The 21,321-nt window shown below is 35.5% G+C and overlaps 1 protein-coding gene across 8 annotated transcripts in view; it reads left to right on the forward strand.

Moving 5' to 3' along the window:
* Positions 1-19,416, forward strand: part of Ptpn13 (protein tyrosine phosphatase non-receptor type 13) — a 198,513-nt gene extending 179,097 nt beyond the window's left edge. For all 8 annotated transcript variants that reach the window (XM_071614406.1, XM_071614408.1, XM_071614410.1 and 5 more), the window contains 8 exons: positions 3,924-3,967; positions 6,798-6,901; positions 9,163-9,311; positions 11,285-11,375; positions 13,583-13,920; positions 15,597-15,812; positions 17,217-17,279; positions 18,722-19,416. In XM_071614406.1, coding sequence (XP_071470507.1) covers positions 3,924-3,967; positions 6,798-6,901; positions 9,163-9,311; positions 11,285-11,375; positions 13,583-13,920; positions 15,597-15,812; positions 17,217-17,279; positions 18,722-18,817 — 1,101 coding nt within the window. In that variant the 3' untranslated portion in view covers positions 18,818-19,416. The remainder of the gene's footprint in view (positions 1-3,923; positions 3,968-6,797; positions 6,902-9,162; positions 9,312-11,284; positions 11,376-13,582; positions 13,921-15,596; positions 15,813-17,216; positions 17,280-18,721) is intronic.
* The last annotated feature ends 1,905 nt before the right edge of the window (positions 19,417-21,321 follow it).

Below are 21,321 nucleotides of genomic sequence, written 5' to 3' on the forward strand. Positions count from 1 at the left end.
TTTACAAAATTTAAGTGGCTTGCATGGTATGACCACATTTTCATGAATTGCACAATTTCCTATTGTCCTACACCACCCTACCCATGCATTCCCATGATTTCTATTATTTGTCTGGTCTTTGCAGACATTTGACTTTGCAGTCTGTCCTAATCTGCTCAGGTTGCCATAACAAAATACTGTTATTTTGGGTGTCTCAAAATAATAGAAATTTATTTTCCCAAAGTTCTGAAGGCTTGAAGTTCAGAGTGCCTGCAAGTTTATTTCCAATTAGGCCTCTGTTGTCACCCCAGATTGCTTTTTTTTTTTTTTTTTTTTTTTGCTGTGTCCTCAATGTGGCCTAAAGGTCATTGTCTATATCTTACTTATGAATGAAAGAATGAATCCTAATTATATACATTATTGTAAGTTATTGTTTCAGACTATTTTTTTCAGCTAATATTGATCTTGTCTGAAACCCTGATTTTGCTGGGATAACAGAATGGGAAGAGAGATCATGGTTTCTGTCCTATATTTGCTGATAAAATCTAGTAATCAACTTGGAAAACATACACGTTTAAATAAGTAAATGCAGTTTTTTAGAAGCTATAGTAAAGTACATGTGCAGTTAAATGTTGATATGGAATTCTAAAGAAGTTATAAAGAATGAAGGAAGCCAGGTGTAGAGGTGCACATCTATAATCCCAGCAGCTCAGAAGGATGAGACAGGAGAATCCCAAGTTTGAGGCCACCCTGGGCAATTTAGCAAAGGTTCTAAGCAACTTAGTGAAACTCTGTCTTAAAATGAAAAATAAAAAGGGCTGGAATGGCTCAGTGATAAAGTTCCTCTGAGTTTAATCCCCAGAACAAAAACAAAACAAATAACAGAAATGGCTAGTCTACACAGGAGTAGGTAGATAGGGTTATTAAAGCTTCCTAGGAATTAGCATTTTAAAGGTATTTGACAAGTGAAATACGACAGACATGAGCAGTCTATACTATGGAGCCACTTTAGCAAAGGCATAAAGGACTGGATCAGTCTGGAATGTTCAGGACACTAAGGCATTGCAAATAAATGCCTTAGTTTATCACACAATGTCTTGAAAGGGAAAGCTAAAGAGATAAGCAGGCATTGGTTCCTGACGTGTCTTGTATGCCATGCCAAAGACTCTGGTCTTTTTGCCTCTCTGGACATGTAGTTTTCCTAAAAGAAGTTGAAACATTTTCTCATTAGGTCAAAAGACCTAGGATGATGATTCTCCATGTTCTCCAAAGGTATAGCATCATTGTACTAAAATGCATCAGTATGCTTCCTTTTGTATTTCTAATTCAGATTATTTTGTAAATGTTTTTATATTTTTAATCAAATGTAACACAAAACTTTTAGTGACTCTTATCACCTAAAAAAATAATCATGCCTGACCGTGGATTCTAGGCAATAATGGCTTTACCATGCAACCAGTGCAGGCATACAAAGCCCAGTGGAACCCTGCAATTCTAATTTAATATTATGCTGTGCCTTTGCCATCCTGAAGTTCATAATAATCTTTTAATGAAAAATCCTGTGTCTTCATTTGAGACTGGGGTCTACAAATAAGGTAGCTGGTCCTAAATCCAGAAGGTAGCACCTCTACTCTCCATCTGCTGGATTTAGACTCACTGAGCATTAGAATTATTAACTAACATTTACGTGGGTTGGTCACAATAAAAATCATATATCTTTTTCTTAAGGCCATACTGAGCTGCCTCCTCCTCCTCCTCCTCCTCCAATCTTCTTAACCCAAACCTCCCCATATTCAGGTGAACTTCGTAAAAACAGTGAGAAATGGTTAATACCAGTCTCACTGTAATTTACATCCAGTTGGGCAAAACTGACCATTTTCAGGTTAATAATAGCAGTTGGCTCTTACAAAAGTCTTTATACTTTTTAAAATTATTACGCATGTAGTGGATTCTTAGACCAAGACTATAATGAGGAATAAGAAATATCAATGACTTTACTTGGGGAAAAAACTTCAACCCAGACTAAACCGAGCAGGTTCTCAAAACAAATGAAGACTAAACTTCCTTTTAGTTGCCAATGAATAAAAATAGTCTACTTTTTTTTTTTCTTTAGCTGTAGAAATTCTACACTTAAGCTGGGCATGGTGGTGCATGTGTATAATCTCAGCTACTCAGAAAGCTGAGGCAAGAAGATTACAAGTTTGAGGCCTGCCTCAGAAACTTAGTTAGTCCTGTCTCCAAAAACAACCCATAAAAACAACTAGGGATATAACTCAGTAGTAGACCATCCCTAGGTTCAATCTCTAGCACCACCACCCCAAGAAAAGGAAACAAAAAAAATTCTACATTTCCCTCAAATAAATTCAAATTGTTATCAAGATAAATTAATTATGTGTGTTCTTTAACTCTACAAAGTTTATAACTGAACAGTCATGTTAAAGTTGACGTTTTTATTAAATATATAAGGTACTCTATGTCTCAGGCACACAATGGTGAACAGAGAAAATTCCTGTTCTCATGGAGATTATAGTCTAGTGGAGAGGAAAAGAGAAAAACCTTAAAAATAAATATGAAATTACAAATTATATAAGGTCTATTACTTTTTTTTGGGGGGGGGGGGGGTTCTGGTTTTTTAAAAGGTGCTGCAAAAGAGAATAACCCAAGAAACCTGCTTTAGAATGAGAACATGCTCAGGAGGAAAAAACATTGATGAGTCTTTCAAAAGTGCTTCCCATAGGAAGAGCTCTGTGGCAGGAAGAGATGAGCAGTTTTGAAGAAGTAAAAGAAAGACCCATGTGCTGGGTGTGGTGGCACACACTTCGTGAGTCAAAGCCAGCCTCAGCAACAGTGAGGCGCTAAGCAACTCAGTGAAACCCTGTCTCTAAATAAAATACAAAATAGGGCTGGGGATGTGGCTCAGTGGTCAGGTGCCCGTGCGTTTGATCCCCAGTACTGGAAAAAAAAAGGAAGAAAGAAAGAGAGACTCATGCGTTTGAGCCTAGCAAGTAAAAGAAGAATTGTACAGAGGAGCTAGATAATTCAGAGTCATGAGATAAAAAGAATTTCCTATTTGTTAAGATAGTTTGTCCTGCCAGGCATAGTGCTGTTTGCTTGTAATCCCAGCAACTCAGGAGGCTGATGAGGCAGGAGGGTCACAAATTCAAGATCAGCCTGGGCAACTTAATGAGACCTGGTCTTAGAATTTAAAAGGGCTGGGAAGGTAGCTTAGTGATAGAGCACTCCTGGGTTCAATCTCTAGTGTCCCCCCCCAAAAAAAAGATCAAATGTATGATTTACTCACCATTTGAGAATACTACTTGACGATCTCCTAATTGTAGTAAACTACCTATGCAGTATTGGAATCTCAGAAATAACATGCTCAAAGTTCAAGATCATTGATGTTTGATAAAAAGCAAGATGATATAGCACATTTAAAACTAAAACTTGAGCCATTTTCAGATATTCATTTCAAATAGGTTCTCTCTGTGTTGCCCAGACTGGCCTAGAGCTCCTGGATTCAACGGCTCCCTTGGCCTTAGCCTCCCAAGTAGCCAGGACTATAGGCACCACGGCACCCAGCTCATTTTCAGATTAAAAAATTGAAGTCATATAAAAGCATATGCCAAATGTACATATCTAAATGATCATTCAGATCTTCACCTGGCTTTCTCCTTACCTCTTTACTTTTAATATCCCTCAAGGAGATGAATGAATGGGGCCAACAAGAATTGTTGGGCCACTGCAAAGTTCTCAACCACTGTTTGGTCTGTATTAATTGAATGCCATATGTGTCTTTGTATTGTGAGGGTGAACAGTAACATTAAATATAAGAAAATAATTCACAGAAAAAATTAAACATTATGAGATTGTTCAATTTTTGTTTAATTAAACATTATGAGATTATTTCATAACCTAATTTGATTTTCTATTTTTCTTTATTGTAGTCTTCTAAAATGAATGGCTGTGAAGAAAAAATAAACATTGAAAGGTAAGAAAAGTTTTCAGTGTAATACTTCCATTCTTTTTTTTCTTTCTCTTTCTTTTCCCCCCCCCCAAGAAATGCTCTGAAGATTTCCATTTCTTTTCCAGTAAAATGAACATTGTTGAGTAAATTATGAAACTATGGTTGAACATTAAGAATGTTTTAAATTTTTCATTTTAAGGAAGTTCTATGAGCATGTGAAAATGTGTTCACTATATAGTTGCTTCAATAAAGCAATATTCTCTTAACCTTTGGTGAGGGGAGTGAAGGACACACTATTAAAAACAGAGATTTCTACAAAAATTTAAAAAATGAAAGAGTGGTCTAAAATAAAGTGTATTTCAACCAATAGTGGCACAAGCCTGTAATCCTAGCTACTCCAGAGGCTGAAACAGATGAATCTCAAATTTGTGGCTAGCCTGGGCAATTTAGAGAGACCTCTGTCTAAAAATGAAAAAGAAGGGGGTGGCAGATGTAGCAGAGAGGTACAGCACTTGAGTAGAACACATGGGGCCCTCGGTTCAGTCCCCAGCACATCAAAAATAAATAAAAGGGAAACATGCTAACAGTAATGATAGTTATTTTCTTTTCCTGCTAGGATTATGGGTAATTTGCTTTCCTCTATTTTTCTGCATTTTCAAAGATTTTAATTTTTATTAATTAAATGAAACCAAAGAAGGTAAGAAACTTTTTGAAACCCCACCAAAGTTTTCTTTCTGAAAACAGTTTCTAATCTAGGTAAGATTTTTTTAACACTATTTATCTGAAAAGACCTGTGGATTATATACAATTTTGCTTCATATTAGATGATAATCAGGAAGTCAAAAGGTGCTATTTGCTCTTTCTTCAAAAGGAAAAGTAACAGTGAAGTTTTTACTAAGACAGTAAAGTACATATTATTAATGAAGTAGTGCATACAATTTTATGCCAAATAGTTAGCAAATATCCAAAAGAAGGGTGTCAATAAACAGGCACCTATTATGTTTTGTTGGACAGGGAAAGAGGGAAGAGGAACAGTAAATTAGTGTAATCTCTTGAAAAAGTAATTGGAAATTATATTAAAATATAAATTTTTTGCATATTGCTATTTCTTGTGTGGACTTATTTTTGTTTTAACATCTCTAAATCATGAAGGATCTTGTAATTAGAATCACTAGTATTATGTCTTTCTTAGTGTAAACAAAATAATAATGTATCTATGGATTGGGATAATAGATCAAAGAAATATGATAGATATCCTTCAAACCAAGCGATTTTATTTCTAAGAATCAGTCCCAGTGCCATATTTGTGCAAAGACATTTCTGCAGGAAGATTATTATTTTATAATATTACATAGAATATGTAATTGCACTTTTGTTTGTAATAGCAAAATGCCTAAGAGAAACAGTAAATTAGGATGTACTCATTCAATGACATACTGAGCAGTTATTCAAAAGAATGAGAAAGAACCTAGATGCCCTTCAATAGATGAATGCATTAAAAAAAATGTGACATATATACACAATGGAATATTACTCAGCAATAAAAGAGAATAAAATCATGGCATTTACAGGTAAATGGATGGAGTTAGAGAAGATAATGCTAAGTGAAGTTAGCCAATCCCAAATAACCAACTGCCAAAGGTTTTCTTTGATATAAGGAGGCTGACTCATAGTGGGATAGGGTGTGGGAGCATGGGAGGAATAGATGAACTCTAGATAGAGCAGAGGGGTTGGAGGGGAAGGGAGGGGGCATGGGGTTAGAAATGATGGTAGAACATGATGATCATTATTATCCAAAGTACATGTATGAAGACACGAATTGGTGTGAACATACTTTGTATACAACCAGAGATATGAAAAATTGTGCTCTATATGTGTAATAAGAATTGTAATGCATTCCGCTGTCATATATAAATTTAAAAAAAAAAGAATGAGAAAGAAAGGAAAGCCTTATGGAAGAATCCCAAAATACATCTTTACAGACAAAGTGTATATCTAGAGGACAAAATCAACCTCATGAATACAGAACTTGCTAATGAAGTACTAATTTCAGCCTGCAATGAATCAGAGCAGAGAAAAACATCTACCATAAAAGCAACATAACTATTACCCTGTTGTTGACATTTTGGAGCATTAGACCATGTCCTGCTTTAGTCATGTGTACTGTTGTCATCAAGATATAAGTACTCTGCTTTATACCTTTATCAGAAAGTGAGAAATGTATTCGGACTTTATTACATAATCCTTTTTCATCTCATCTTAGCCCTAAACCCCGTTCTTCTACCTAGTCTCTACTTTCTGGCCATCTAACTTTCCAGGAATACCATCTGCCGTGCACCCCTAGAATAATAAGAACTTGTATTGAGTTTCATTACATTGAGTGCCCAGATACAGGAATGTCCTCCTGGCCTCCGGTTGTAACAAAAGACTAATTCCATCAATAGGGGGTTCTTTAAATAAATTAAGGAGCTTCCAGATGATGCAGTAGTGGGCAGGTGCTGAATAAAAAGGAGAGAAAGCTGTACCCAGAACCAGTTGTGATTACTCATCCATGCAGAATGGTGGGCATTGAATCACCACTTTCCTCATCGCCAAGGAGACTCCTTCAGCGCAAGGTTCAAAGACTTGGGATGTATTTGAAAACAAATTTCAAACTATGTTCAGTGAATTCTGCATCTTACTTTAATTTCTTTCTGCTAATAAATTTTAAGAATTATGGATTTGGCTTTTCTAATCAGACAACCTATTTTAAAATACTGTAATAATTGTAGTAAAAATAAGTGGTTGGGCCATAATGTTTAAATTTGTTTTGTGAACAAAAATAAAATATTACAAATGTGTTTTGTTGGCATAGCTTAACTCAGAAGTCACAAGAAAGGAAGACTGATGAAGATGAGATAACATGGGGAAGTGATGAATTGCCCATTGACACAACAAACCATGAAGATCCTGATAAAGGCAAGAGTTTTATTTAGCGGCTTTTTCATTCAAAACAATGAATAGGAAAACAAGTGTTTAAAATGAAAATTTTCAGAATATATGGATGTTATTCCATCATATATGTATGTTCTTTGATTTCACACATACATTTAAATCACAAAGACAAACATCAACATATAACCAAATTATTCCCGCAGGTGTAGTCAAAAAGCCTCATTGCGGGCTGGGATTGTGGCTTAGCGGTAGAGTGCTCGCCTAGCATGGGCGGGGCCTGGGTTCGATCCTCAGCACCACATAAAAATAAAGGCATTGTGTTGTGTCCATCTACACCTAAAAAATAAATATTAAAAAAAAAAAGCCTCGTTGCCCTAGAGTAAAGCATACAAATAAATCTGTTAATACTTTAAATGGAAACACAAAGTCATGAGTTTGCCATTGTGGAATGAGAAGTTATTAATACACTTTATTTATGGGAAAACAGGTAGAATGGCTGAAAGGTGGGGAATTTTGTTCTTGACTCCTAGCCTCATCTTTTAAGAACTAGGAAGTATTTGATCTATTCTATTATTTCCTTTGCATTTTATAACTGAGCCAGTGGGAAAACAGAATCCTAACCATGTTTCATTTCCCTTATTTTTCTCTTTTAAAAAAATGCTATATAATGAAAAAACATGGTTTTATCATTTGAAATCTTAATTTTTTAAATGAAATCAGTGGCATTGAATTAACACTTCTTGACTTAGGCTGACTGTAGTGCACATGGTGCTTTGTCACCTCCAGTAGCCTGCATTTACCTTCCCAGCCCTTGGCTCCTGTTGCATTCACACACAGTTCTGAAAAAGTTTATTATTGTTTCATGTGAGTGAATTTTGTATTTCCACTAGCCATGCCCCAGCCAGATGTTGCACTTCCTGAGGTACCTTGTCCAACTTTGCAGCCCTCATGGTGCCCAGCAGTATTGTTGCCTATATAGTAGCTGTATCATCAATATGCTTTAATCAAGTGATGGAGTTAAAGCTACATTTGTGCAGGCTATAACAAGAAGTCTCTCCTACTTTTATAAGTAATTTCCATGGAGCAGGTACAAATTAGTCCCATAGCTGTTCTAACATACTTGGTTGACTCAACTCTTTCATGAACCCAAGGGAATTAATTCTTCATCAGCTTAAAGAAAATATCAGGTGATCGGATATTACCTATGAGAGCCCAGGAGTGGCTGGTGAAGAGAAAATCACTTCATAGAGCAATCTCCCATTGTATGAATTTCTGAAGTATCTTTTTTCATTTTTTCCCATGTGCTTAAAAATAAATTTAGATTTTCCATATAAAATATAAATTTTCCTCAAAATTTTAATTTTCCTCATAAAAACAGTGTAATTAAAATCAAATGAAAGGGCTGAGAAAGTTAAGAGAAACAAAAAGAACATAAACTACTTTATAAGTATAAACAATGGAGAGTCAGGAGCCTTAAAAACTTCTGAGCAATTGTGGGTATCACGGGGCCAAGCTGTGGCAAAGACTTGTTGGGCTGATTGTAGTTATCAGCCTATTGTTAATTCTGTTGCCTTCCTAATTCTCTAATATTTAAAGATCCCTCCTTTTGTAAAAATAGATGAGGTGAGAATAGGATTGAATTAATTCATTTATTGTTAAATAAATTCTGGGGAATTTTTTTTTTTTTTAAAGAATGGTCTGCTGTATTCCAGCTAGATCATCTCTTTTTTGTTTTGTTTTGTTTTTTAATGCTTAGGTTTAATGAAGAATGACCAGTTTTATAAAAATGTGATTACACAGAAAAGGAAGGACCTAATGATAATATATAATAATACGTTGAGGGTAATATCAGCAAGGACTATGGGTTCAGTTTTTTTCCTGTTTCTTCCAGTTATAGGGCAGGACACTTTCTAGAATGAGATCTTATGACCTAACACTAAACATGATAGATCAGGGAATTTATTTATTGCCAGCTCTAAAACAGGAAGTTGGGAGAAATTTAGAGTACTATTTAAAGGTTCTGTGGCTATCTTTGGGGAAAAAGGTTCAGTACTCAGTATGCCTAAACCCTGTATTTTGGGGTGCCATTTCTGAGTCCCCCAAACACCATGATTATATCAACTTGATTTATGTGCACAATTTTATTTAATTCAAGGAGTTGACAAGACTAAAAGTAACTATAAAACAAAATCTGAGTTCACTACTTACCTGAGATTGTTTGTTTTTTTATCTAAACATAAACATTAATATTTATTAGAATAATATACATTTGGTCTTCTTATTAGATCATCTTTTTCTGACAAATGAGGAGCTCACTGCACTCCCTGTGGTCAAGGTGGCTCCCTCTGGCAAATACACCGGGGCCAAGTTAAAATCTGTCATTCGAATGTTACGGGGTTTACTTGATCAAGGAATTCCTTCTAAAGAGCTGGAGGTAAGTGCACCTGCCAAGGGATCTTTTCTTTACAAAGAACCATTACATTATTTGTAAGGGAAATGTGTCCTTACTAACTAACCCAAGGTTAGGAGACATTTTGAAAGTGCCTATTACTTTCCAACTCTACTTGTAGTCAACTCATTTCCAACTATAGAAGCACCATCTTGTCATCTCCGGCAGTAAATCTATTTTTCTAAGCAGAACCCTAATGATATTGATTAAAAGAGATCATATTAACTACTCAGAACTTGGTAAAAATTCTCTCTGAAGATTATTTTCCCTACCACATATATAACAATAAAAAGTTTTTTTAAAAAATCCTAACTCTCTACTAAACTTCATATGATATGGTTAATTATTAACAGCAGTTTGTAAAGAATGTGCACCCTATTCAAAGCAGCAGTGGTTCAGAGCCCTTGCCCCTATGATCTTGTGGCACCATCCATCTTTGCCACTAGGTGAGAGGAAACAGGGCACCACTGTGGTTTAGGGGTTGACCTTGCCCCTCTCCCTCAAACCGTTTAGTTGACCACTTCTGAGCTTCAGTACCCTTAAAGGGAGCTAACTTTCATTGGGAGCATCTGCTGTGCTTGTTGCTTTGATTTTTGTAAGTCAAAAAACTTATTGTGTAGATTGCAAAACTGAAGCTCACAGGAATGAATGTATACTCCTCCTTTCTCCAAATCTCTTTTGTGGAAATACCTTTAAAAAAATACTTTTCTATCTTTTTTTTAATACTTTATTTTTATTTATTTTATGTGGTGCTCAGGATCGAGCCCAGTGCCTCACACGTGCCAGGCAAGCGCTCTACCACTGAGCTATATACCTCCAGCTCCTGGAAATGATGTCTTAAGTTCTTAGGGTTAAAGGTCATCATCGGAGAACTTCTATCACAATCCTTATAAAGTTGATCTATATTTTTCACTATCATAGCAGCTTTTTAATATCCCCAAAGCCCATATTCAATACCTGTTTATTTACTTCTTTATTGCCTCTTTCTCACAATGGCATATAAGTTCTATGAAAACCAGAAGTATATCTTTTTGCTCACTACTGTGTTCCCAGCACTTACCATAGTACCTTGCATATAATAGACATTCAATGTGTATTTTTTAAATAAGGGAATGAATGAAAAATGAGAATTGATTTTACAATAGTGGACTATCTGACCACAACAATATCAGGTATGGAGTAGTCTATCACCCCACAGGCAATGCTGTCAAGAAATTGTATTCTATGAAATGGCATTTGCCAGTAAATGGATAGAACTGGAGACTATCATGATAAGTGAAATAAGCCAATCCCAAAAACCAAAGGCTGAATGTTCTCTCTGATAGGTGATGCTAACACACAATAAGGGGCAGGTGGGGGCAGGTGGAATAGAAGTTCACTGAATTAGACAAAGGAGAATGGGGGAAGGCAGGGGGTATGGGAATAGGAAAGACAGTAGAATGAATCAGATGTACGTTCTTTTTCATACATGAGTATGTGAACGTATGTCTGATTCAACCAGTATAGCTCCACATCATGTACAGTCACAAGAATGGGAAGTTATACTCCATATATAATATGTCAAAATACATTTTACTGTCATGTATAACTAAAAAGAACACATAAAAAAATTTAAAAAGAAATCTTATTCTACATTATTAAGCCAAAGTTATTTTTATAAGGTATATTCTTTTCTAAAAAAATAATTGCAGACATTTTGAAACTGGATTTAAAACTTTTGACACAAGGTACTATTTCATAAAGTTAATTGAGAGCAACATATTTAAAGGTGCTTGCAATAATATATTTCAACACTTATTTGTCAAGTCAGTATTAATTTTAGGTTTACTTTAGGTTGTGTTTATTTCTTAACACCTAGTCATTTCAGTCAACTAATTTTGTACCCAACACATTGAAAACATTTGCTGAATTACTGCTTTTCTCAACACATTTAACTTTATTTGCAACTTTGCTTATAGAATCTTCAAGAATTAAAGCCTTTGGATCAATGCCTAATTGGACAGACTAAGGAAAACAGAAAGAAGAACAGATACAAAAATATACTTCCCTGTAAGTTCCAATTTGGCTTTACATTAAATGTATGTTCAATATAATTTAAATTGATTTAAAGTCTGTATGCTAGTTTAGCCTATCTATCCATCACATAAGCATGTACATACATAACACTTTCAGAGATTTGCATCAGTAGCAAATTTAGATATACAATGTGAATTCTTTTTAAAATTATCTATATATTCTAAAACTCAGAGAAATCTTAAAGTCTTTTTAAAAATATGAATTGGCTTTTGGATGAGCACTTTTTGGATTCATGTCACAACCACCATCAATTTATTCCACTTTACTTTAAGTTTACAGACATGTCAGTGGTGTTAGTAGCTATATACATGGTTATGACTATAGTGAAACTACCAGACTTTGAGGGCTGGTGATGTAGAGTCTTTGTTTAGCATACACAGGCCCTGGGTTTGACCCCCAGCACCAAAAAAAAAAAGTTACATTAGACATCATTTAGACACCAGAAGAAAATAAAAAGCATTATTTTAAGCTATGTTTTGCCCATTTCACCAACCAACAGTTTGATTTTTTAAAAAATTTTGTACAAGTATATGTACATAGCCAAAATATTAAACTGTAAGGGATAAAGATATGACTCAGTGATAATTTGCTTAGCATGAGCAAGACCTTGGGCTCAATTCCCAGCATGAAGGGAAATGAAGAGAAAGGAAGGGAAGGGAAAGGAAATTAAGCTCTAGCAACTTCTTTTAGTTATTATCAGCCAAATTTACATATTAGCACTTTGGATTACAACATATAACACACTGACCTTATCTTTACACAAACCCAACAATGTCAAATAATGCACTCAATAATAATGCACTTGAAGTTTTCAATCATGATGGAAGATACAAAGTTTATTTTGAAAAACTTCCTATAAAAAGTGAATCTTGGCCTTTTAAAAATGGAATAGGTCATAAAGTAGGTGGGAGTTATTTTAAGACAAAAAAAAAAAAAAGCCCAGATGAGAATATCAAATCAGAATGGGATAAGTCATAAATAAAAAACTAATTAGTGAACTCATTTCCATGAAACAAACAGCTAGGATGGCCTACGGGATAGAAGTCAAATAACAAAGAGAATTTTGAAACCTATCTTTAAAAGGTTTTAAATTAAACCGGGTATGGTGGTTCACTCCTGTAATCCCAGAGACTCTGGAGGCTGAGGCAAGACCACAAGTCCTAGTCCAGCCTGGGCAACTTAAGAAAGACCTTGCCTCAAAAGAAAAAATTAAAAGGTCTGGGATATAATTCAGTAGAGCACCCCCTAGGTTCAATCCCCACTAACAAAAAACAAAAAGGTTTTAATTTGATAATCACCAAAATTACTAGTGAAATTTACAGATATTTGAACTAAAAATGACTTCTAATGTACACGTGCATACAAATTTATTTTCTTGATAAACCGTTGACTGTAAAACTTCAATAAAAGAGAGCTACATACTTTTCATTGGGGCAGCCTAGTTTTAAAGATTGTATTTTGACTCTACAAAGTTATAATTAGACAAAGATGGTCTATGTGCAAATGAGTTTCCTTTTTATTTATTGTTATTCTTCGGATGACTAATAAAAAGTATAAAATAAGCCACAAGGGTTATTCATGCCAATGGTATTTGTAGTAAGTTATTTAATGACACAATAATATCAACTTTTATTATATGAAAAGGTGTTTGGCATTGTCACTTAGTACTATTATTATTGTCATTGGCATTAAAATATTGATGGAGTAGAAGTAGAAATATTGTTTTTGCTTATTTCTCTAGTTTTTTTAATTTTTTAATGTTTTTTAATACCTTTATTTTATTTATTTATTTTTATGTGGTGCTGAGGATTGAATCTAATATTTCACATGTGCTGGGCAAGCTTTCTACCACTGAGCTTCAACCCCAGCCCCCTCTAGTTATTATGAAGTTCAATATGCATCTGTTTTTATTTCTTTAACCAAATTTATGTAAATAATAACTATCAAAATTTCAAACATGAGAAACTCACAAAGCTGACATCTTAGATATTCTTAAATATGAGTGAAAGGAGTAGATGTAAAATCATTTGCTGTGCTTCATTTTTAAAATATACTTCTATTAAAATGTGTTTCTGATTGCAGCTATGGTTATAAGAATTTCCCATGAGCTTTGATTTACGCTCTCTGACTCTTGTTTAACAATATATAATATAAATGGTTTTGTGGTGGGAAATTCACAGATGATGCCACAAGAGTGCCTCTTGGAGATGAAGGTGGATATATTAATGCCAGTTTCATCAAGATACCAGTGGGGAAGGAAGAGTTTCTTTACATTGCCTGCCAGGGGCCCCTTCCTACCACTGTTGGAGATTTTTGGCAGATGATCTGGGAACAAAAATCCACAGTGATAGCCATGATGACCCAAGAAGTAGAAGGAGAAAAAATCAAGTGCCAGCGCTATTGGCCTAACATCCTGGGCAAAACAACAATGGCCAACGACAGACTTCGGCTGGCTCTTGTGAGATTGCAACAGCTGAAGGGTTTTGTAGTGAGGGCATTGACCCTAGAAGACATTCAGGTGAGTGAATTAAAGCTTTCCATGTAGTCAGCCTCATCTCCTCATTGGAAACCAGGCCAGGACTCTTGCCATGGTTACGTCTATATATTTTTAGATTAAAAATCACAAGCCCCTGCTTTTTTCTTATCAAGCATAAAAATTTTAAATGAGACCCTCTTCATGAATTTCCTCCAGGGTGTACTGTATTAGATTGAAAATGAATACATGATCATTTGTCATCCATTGTTTAGTGATAGCACAAAATAGCTCAGAAGCTATGGGATAGAAACTTCTGCGAGTTGTGTTTGTTTGTTTTGGTTTTGCAGTAAGGGGATCAAACCCAGGTCTGCATCCACGCTAGGCAAATACTCTACCACTGACCTGCAACCGCAGCCCTGGAAACTTATTTTTCAAGGTCAAATTCAAAGTTGACTCTATTTGAAGAGTTTTTTAAAATTTCTGAGTTGAAAATATCCCTCAAAAAGGTAGCTTTTCCACATTTGAAAATAAATGGACAATTTTAACATTGACATTTGTTTTACTGTAGTCACTAACACCAAGTACATTTAGCTTGAGTTAGGTAAGTGGTCAGACCTTAAGTAGAGTTACAGCTGCTTTCTCGCTTCTGTCCTCCCTGCCCTTACTACACCCTTCTCCAATAATGGGTGCTATGGTGAGTAATGTATTTCCTACTGGTTGGTTAGCTTTTTTAAAGAAACAAGATGGTTTACTTTCACAGAAGCAAAGTATATCAGTGCAATTTTGTGGTTGGCATGTAAATGTAGTCTGTGATTTGTTGTTTTACAGAGAATTAAAGATTATACTTATTGTTTAACTTAAAATTTGTTTTGACATATAAAAATTGTATGTATTCATGGGTACCATATGATATATACCTCTTTATTCACATACACTAGCTTACCTATCACAGAGGCTAGCACAGTTGTTCAATATTCCTCAAGTGATTTGGTCACTTAATCCACACAGATTTGTAGAGCTCAGTCCCTGTTAAAGGGCCCTAGGGATTGAGCAGTTAACAACGCAGACAAAAAAAAAATTCCACACCTCATGAGGTTTACTTCCTAATGAAGAGATACTGGTGTCAATAGTGCTTGGATGAGGGAGAGGGAGAAGCATGTTGCATTTTCAATAGTGAAGGAAGGCTTGAGAAATGGCATGTGAGAAAAATTGAAGTTGTTGAGTGAGCCACAGAGGCATAACTGGGGGTGGGAAGAGGGAGGACATTCCAGTCACAGGCCCTAGAGCCCTAGCCCTGTGTCCAGTGTATTTAAAGATTCATTATAGGTCTGAGGATATCAGTCAGTAGGAGAGCTCTTGCCTAGTATGCACAAGGCCTAGGTCAATCTCCATCACTGAAAAAAAGTGGATCTAGCAGCCTTCTTGCTGAAGGCTTTCCATGTGTTTTTTGTGGCTTTGTTTTAGTTTTAGTTTGTTTATTTGTTTCGTTTTTTGCAGCACTGGGGATCGAACTCACAGGTTTCTACAGATTCTCTACCATTGAGCTACATCCCCGGCACTCCATATGTTTCTTAATGGAATTCTTTCACCTGTTGCATTCTTCTTTTGATCTGATCCAATACACAATTCAAAATTTGACAGGACAAAATAATACTAAGAACTAATTATGTAGGAATAATATTGCATGACATTATATACTAATTGTTTTACAATTTCAGACAGGAGAGGTGCGACATATTTTTCATTTGAATTTCACTGCCTGGCCAGACCACGATACACCTTCTCAGCCGGATGACCTGCTCACGTTTATCTCTTACATGAGATACGTCCATAAGTCAGGCCCAATCATTACGCACTGCAGTGCTGGCATTGGACGTTCAGGGACCCTGATATGCATAGATGTGGTTCTGGGATTAATCAGTCAAGATCTTGAAGTGAGTACAAGATATATTCTGAATCTGCATATGATCAGAAATTATGCTAGACTCTGTTTAATAATGTGTATTTTAGGGCTGGGGTTGTGGCTCAGTGGTAGAGCACTTGCCTAGCATGTGTGAGACACTGGGTTCAGTTCTCAGCACCATAAATAAATAAATATCCATTGAGAACTAAAAAATATTTTTTAAAAAATAATGTGTATTTTAATAGTGTGCTCAAAAGCCCCATATGCAGTGTTGCATTTTTATCCTTTATAGTCTTTATGCCTGTATAAGATTAAAGTCAGAATTTTCATCACACTTTGGGGATAGAAATATTGATGTATAGGGCTGAGGTTGTAGCTCCGTGGTAGAGTGCTTGCCTAGCATCTGTGAGACACTGGGTTTGATTCTCAGTACCACATAAACATAAATAAATAAAGGTATTGTGTCCATCTACAACTAAAAATATTTTTTTAAAAAATATTGTACAAAAGAAAATGTATAAGAAATGTACATTTTGTTATACAAATTAATGCTAAATTGTCTCTTTCTAAACAGTTACTCCCAATTTAAAAAATTATTACTAAATAAACCAAGCAAATATGAGTATAATCTTACTTTTAGATCTAATTAGTATAAATCTATGTAAAAATAACAGAAACTAGAATATGTAATTAATATAATTGTCTTTTTCTTTTCTTTTTTTGGTACTAGGGTTTGAACTTAGGGACACACTTAACCACTGAGCCATATCCCCACCCTTTTTTATATTTTATTTAAAGATAGGGTCTCACTAAGTTACTGAGGCTTGCTTTGGACTCGCACTTCTCCTGCCTCAGCCTCCCAAGCCAATAATTGTCTTTTAAAGATTTGTTAAAAGTAGTTCTATTTTGTACTTTACATACTCTTATAATATCAACTATAATAATTTATGTAGAACAAAACCAAATAGTCTATTTTGTCCTTTTTTCAAACTGTTAAATGTCAGCTAAAATCAAAAAATATAGAATTTTATTCAGAAATGCAATATCTAAGGAAAGTAGTTTATATTTTTTAATTAAAAGAAATTAGCCAAATTTTAGGAAAGAGAAATTTTGTTACAGAGTTTTAGATAGGATAATAACCTACTCTAATTCTTAGATCATAAATAAGAATACCAACTGATGACAAAGTCAGTTCTCTAAGTCATTTTGTCTAAGACAGTTTCCCAAAACTACTAGAAAGTGAAGAACACGGTGGTGCACACCTGTATCTCCGAAGGCTGAGGCAGGAAGATCTCGAGTCCAAAGCCAGCCTCAGAAAAAGTGAGAGGCTAAGCAATTTAGTGAGACCCTGTCTCTAAATAAAATACAAAATAGGGCTGGGGATGTGGTTCTTTTCCCTTTTTATCTAACGTGTACGTTCTATTTTCTTGGGCAGTTTGACATTTCTGATTTAGTGCGCTGCATGAGACTACAAAGACATGGAATGGTTCAGACAGAGGTAAGTCTAGGCCTATTTGAAGAAGAAATTTATAAAGATTCTTAATATCTTAATAGTTTAAAAAGTTCTTATTAAGCTTTTTTTTTTTTGAGATGGGCTGTCCAAGTGTTGTCCAGGCTGCTGGCCTGGGATTCCTGAGTTCAAACAATCATACCAACTTAGTCAGATCCTGCTAGAGTAACAGAGGAATTCTAGCAGGATTTGCAATAAGGATGGCAGACCATAAATATGTTAAATATGTACAATGAATTATATAGGATCTAAGAAAGTACTCTTCTGAAAAAAGAAATGTAGGTAAAGGGAATCAGTCATGGCAGATTGTGGATATAATTTTAAATAGTGTTACCATTGGGAAGGTAACACTTAAGCAGAGATTTGAAGGAAGATGTCATGAAGCTATTTGGGGGAGCCTTCAGGCAGAGTCCACTGCCTCCATGGAAGTCTAAGTGGGAGTGGACCACAAGTAAGTACAGGTTCAAGAACGGTCATGACCAGAGTACAGAGGAGAGTGGGAGAATGTGAAGTCAGAGAAGAAGTGATAGGAGCCAGATCTTGGGCTTTCCTCTAAGTACATGGGAGTTATCATAGGCCTGTAGCCAGAGTGGTGGGTGTGGACAGAGGAAGACATTATGTGAAGTGTATTTGCCAAAGAGTTGTAGGCAATGTAAGAGAAAGAGAGATGATGTGGCAAATGCAGAAAAGCTAAAATACAGGTGAGCACCAAGAAAATTAAAAGGCTACTCATAATCCTACTTTCAGAGAGTTGCTAATAACAACAAAATAACAACAACAACAAAAATAAAAAAACTCAGATACCAATACCATCAACTTATAGAGAATAATTTTGAGAACCACAAGGATTCATTTTCAAAAATCTTTGATTTTAATATTCTTTTTTTCTAAAATATTGAAAGAAAAGATTTCATATTTAAAGAATATGTAAATATCAATTATATTTCACCAAACTTTGATTTCTCTCTTTGTATATTCTTTTGTTCTAAATTATTTAAAGGAAATCATTTTAGTAGGTTCTTTATATTAAATTTTTGGTATTTTGAAACATTAAGGTGAGTTCAATAAATCTAGCAGAAATTATGAAGGAAATTAATTTTCGTGAAATATTATCAAAGCACAAAAATAGAAATGGCTGCCAATCGGAGACAACTTCACTTAGTTCTCTAAATATCACCACCTCCAACTCCCAGGCTTTCCCCCTCATATTGTCAATCCGGTTTCTGTTTTTTTATAATTTTTCTGATACTACACAATTCTGTAGGCTGCTTTTTAATGTTTCTGACATTTAGCATTTAAACAAAAATTTTCCATATTTTCTAAACTCCTCAAACATTGCTTCTATTAAGGGTGTAGCTGAGTATGATATTTGTGACACATTGAAAGTTCTCTGTGTATTCATTGCTGTGGTTTTGTTTTGTTGGCTATAGGATCAATATATTTTCTGCTATCAAGTCATCCTCTATGTCTTGACACGTCTTCAGGCTGAAGAAGAGCAAAAAGACCAGCCTCAGCTTTCTAAATAACAGGGAAAGAACAGCCTTCTGGATGTCTCCGTATCTCTCCTGAACCTCCAACAAACTCCTGCTCTCTACTTAAAATAAGAGTTATAGAGCAGCAAGGCCATGCAATATTATGCTTATTCTCCTCTACCTTGGAGGGGCATTCTTTATAACAATAAATAGTGTTGAAAAATGCTGTATTTTTACAGCTACCATAACCAATGACAATTATTAAAAAATGTTTAACACTAACTGAACAATTCAGGTCTAAAGGCTAGAGGCAGCATTTGATTATAGTGGACATTGTTACAGGATACACCGAGTCTATTTTTAATGTACCAATCTTGTTTATAGCAAAAAAAAAAAAATTTCCAGTATTTTAATAAAGTAGAGGTATTTTATAGAGGATACTTGAAACCAGTATTTAAGCTTTAAATGACAGTAATATTGGCATAGAAAAAAGGTAGCAAATGTTTACCATGTCAATTTCTAATGTTTACTATATAGAATTTCCTGTAATATATTTATATACTTTTTCATGAAAATGGATTTATCAGCTGTTTGTAACTGTGTCATCTGTTTGTAATGTATCATTCTCACTTTGTAAATAAAAATACACCTTAAAACATGAACAGCCAAAACTGTGTAGACAGATACTTTCCGTTTTTTTATCACAACACACAGTCCTCTGGGAAGCCAGTGACCTCTGGACCCCAACTTCCCATCTCCCCAGCTGGTCCCAGTCAGTCCAGGCAACAGAGAATGGGAGTTTGTCATCATCCTGTAGAGATCGTCATTAAGCACTGTCATGAGGGTCATGTCTGGCTTAACAGAAGCTAAGTAGAAGAAACTTCTACCTCCCTGTAAGTGGTGCCCACTTTCTACACTTAGTTGATACATAAATCAGAGTATTTTAAGACCTGTTTGAAGTAACACTTAGAATAGTCAGTTAACCAAAAGGAGTAATCAAGGAAACCAATGTTGTACTGCCTGAGAGGTTTCTATTTGGTTTTGCCAAATAGGAAGGAAAACAGCTCAGCCTCCGAATGCCTGCTTTAGTTTACGGTTCTGTGATTCTCAATACTGAACTTGTTTTGCTAAATCCGAATTCTGTCTCCTTCCATTCAGCCCTGACACCACTCCAAGACCCAGAACACTCCCTGGTTCATCATAAGACTATATCAATTTGGAGCTAATTGATTTGAATTTGTGATCCTAACCAAGTGCAGTGATTTACTGGGACCTGTTCCTAAGGAGCTGAGGCTATTTGAAGGCAGAAGACCGTATCAGTAAATAAATAAAGCTTCCTGGTGATCTCCTGACTCCCTTGCCAGGTAACAGGTTTGGCTCCTACTCAGAATGGTATCTGAATCTGGCAAGAGAAGCTTCACCACCACCATTCCCACTTCAATCAGAAGACTTCTTTTATAAACTTTAATTATAAACAAAATTATCATTTGGGAAAAGGAAAAAAAAAAAAAGGTTTTTGTTACTTTAAAAACACTTGGAAATCTCTGTTCTGAGTGAGTTGGAATCCTGAGGCCTTGTTTTCCTGGGCATGTGGAGACACAAGGCAAAGCTCCAAGAGCCAGTACAGCTGAGGGCAATTAGCTACCATCAGAAGTCAGCATAGATGGGAGAGGGCAAAGCTGGAGGATACTTTCTCTGGAAAGAATGTAACTAGGAAATGGAAACTGAGAAAAAAAATTTAGGTTTAGGTTTATGACCCCTGAGTGGAAACTTGATTATAATAAACCCATTACTGCCTGCTTTGTGGGATCTGGCTCCACCACCATGGAATCGTATGAGTCACTTGCTAAGACCACTCTGTTTAGAAAGATGAGGCCACAGAGCCCAGGCACCGAAAAAACTCAAATATCACATTAATGTATAAAGACAGCCTAGCTCCTCACAGACTTTGTATTAGCTAAGTATTATAAAACATAAACCCAAAACTTAGTGGATCAAGCATAATAGTTTATTTCTAGTTTATATAACAAATCTGGGCAGGCAAACGACCCAACAGGGCAGCTCTCCTTTCTCCATTTTTAAGAACTCAGGCTGATGGAAGTTCTATGATTAACAAATGTGCTTCCAAGGTCATCCTGTGAATCTCCATTCCTACCGCCAGAAGGAAAAAGAGAACATGTGGAGAGGGTTCTATTAGGCAGGCCAGGACTGGAAGTGAAGCACATCACTGCCACTCGTTCCATCAGCAAGAACTGGCTGATTGACAGCCCCCAAGTACCAGGAAGCTGGAAAGTGTAGTTGGCCGAACAGCTGTTTCCCTGTGACAACTCAGTGCTAGAGAAGGGAAAGTACAAGTCTTAATAGAAGATATGTATAAAAGTGAACCAAAATATATTCTAAAATAACAAATGCTGGATAAGATGTAAAGAAAACAAACACTCATAAAATGTTGGTGGACTGTAAATTTGTTTAGCCACCATGAGGAAAATCATAGAGGTTTCACAAAAACACTGAAAATGGAACTATCATATGATCTGGGTATCCTGATCCTGGGTAGG

Source organism: Marmota flaviventris, chromosome 7, assembly GCF_047511675.1.
Source record: "Marmota flaviventris isolate mMarFla1 chromosome 7, mMarFla1.hap1, whole genome shotgun sequence".
NCBI lineage: Eukaryota > Metazoa > Chordata > Mammalia > Rodentia > Sciuridae > Marmota > Marmota flaviventris.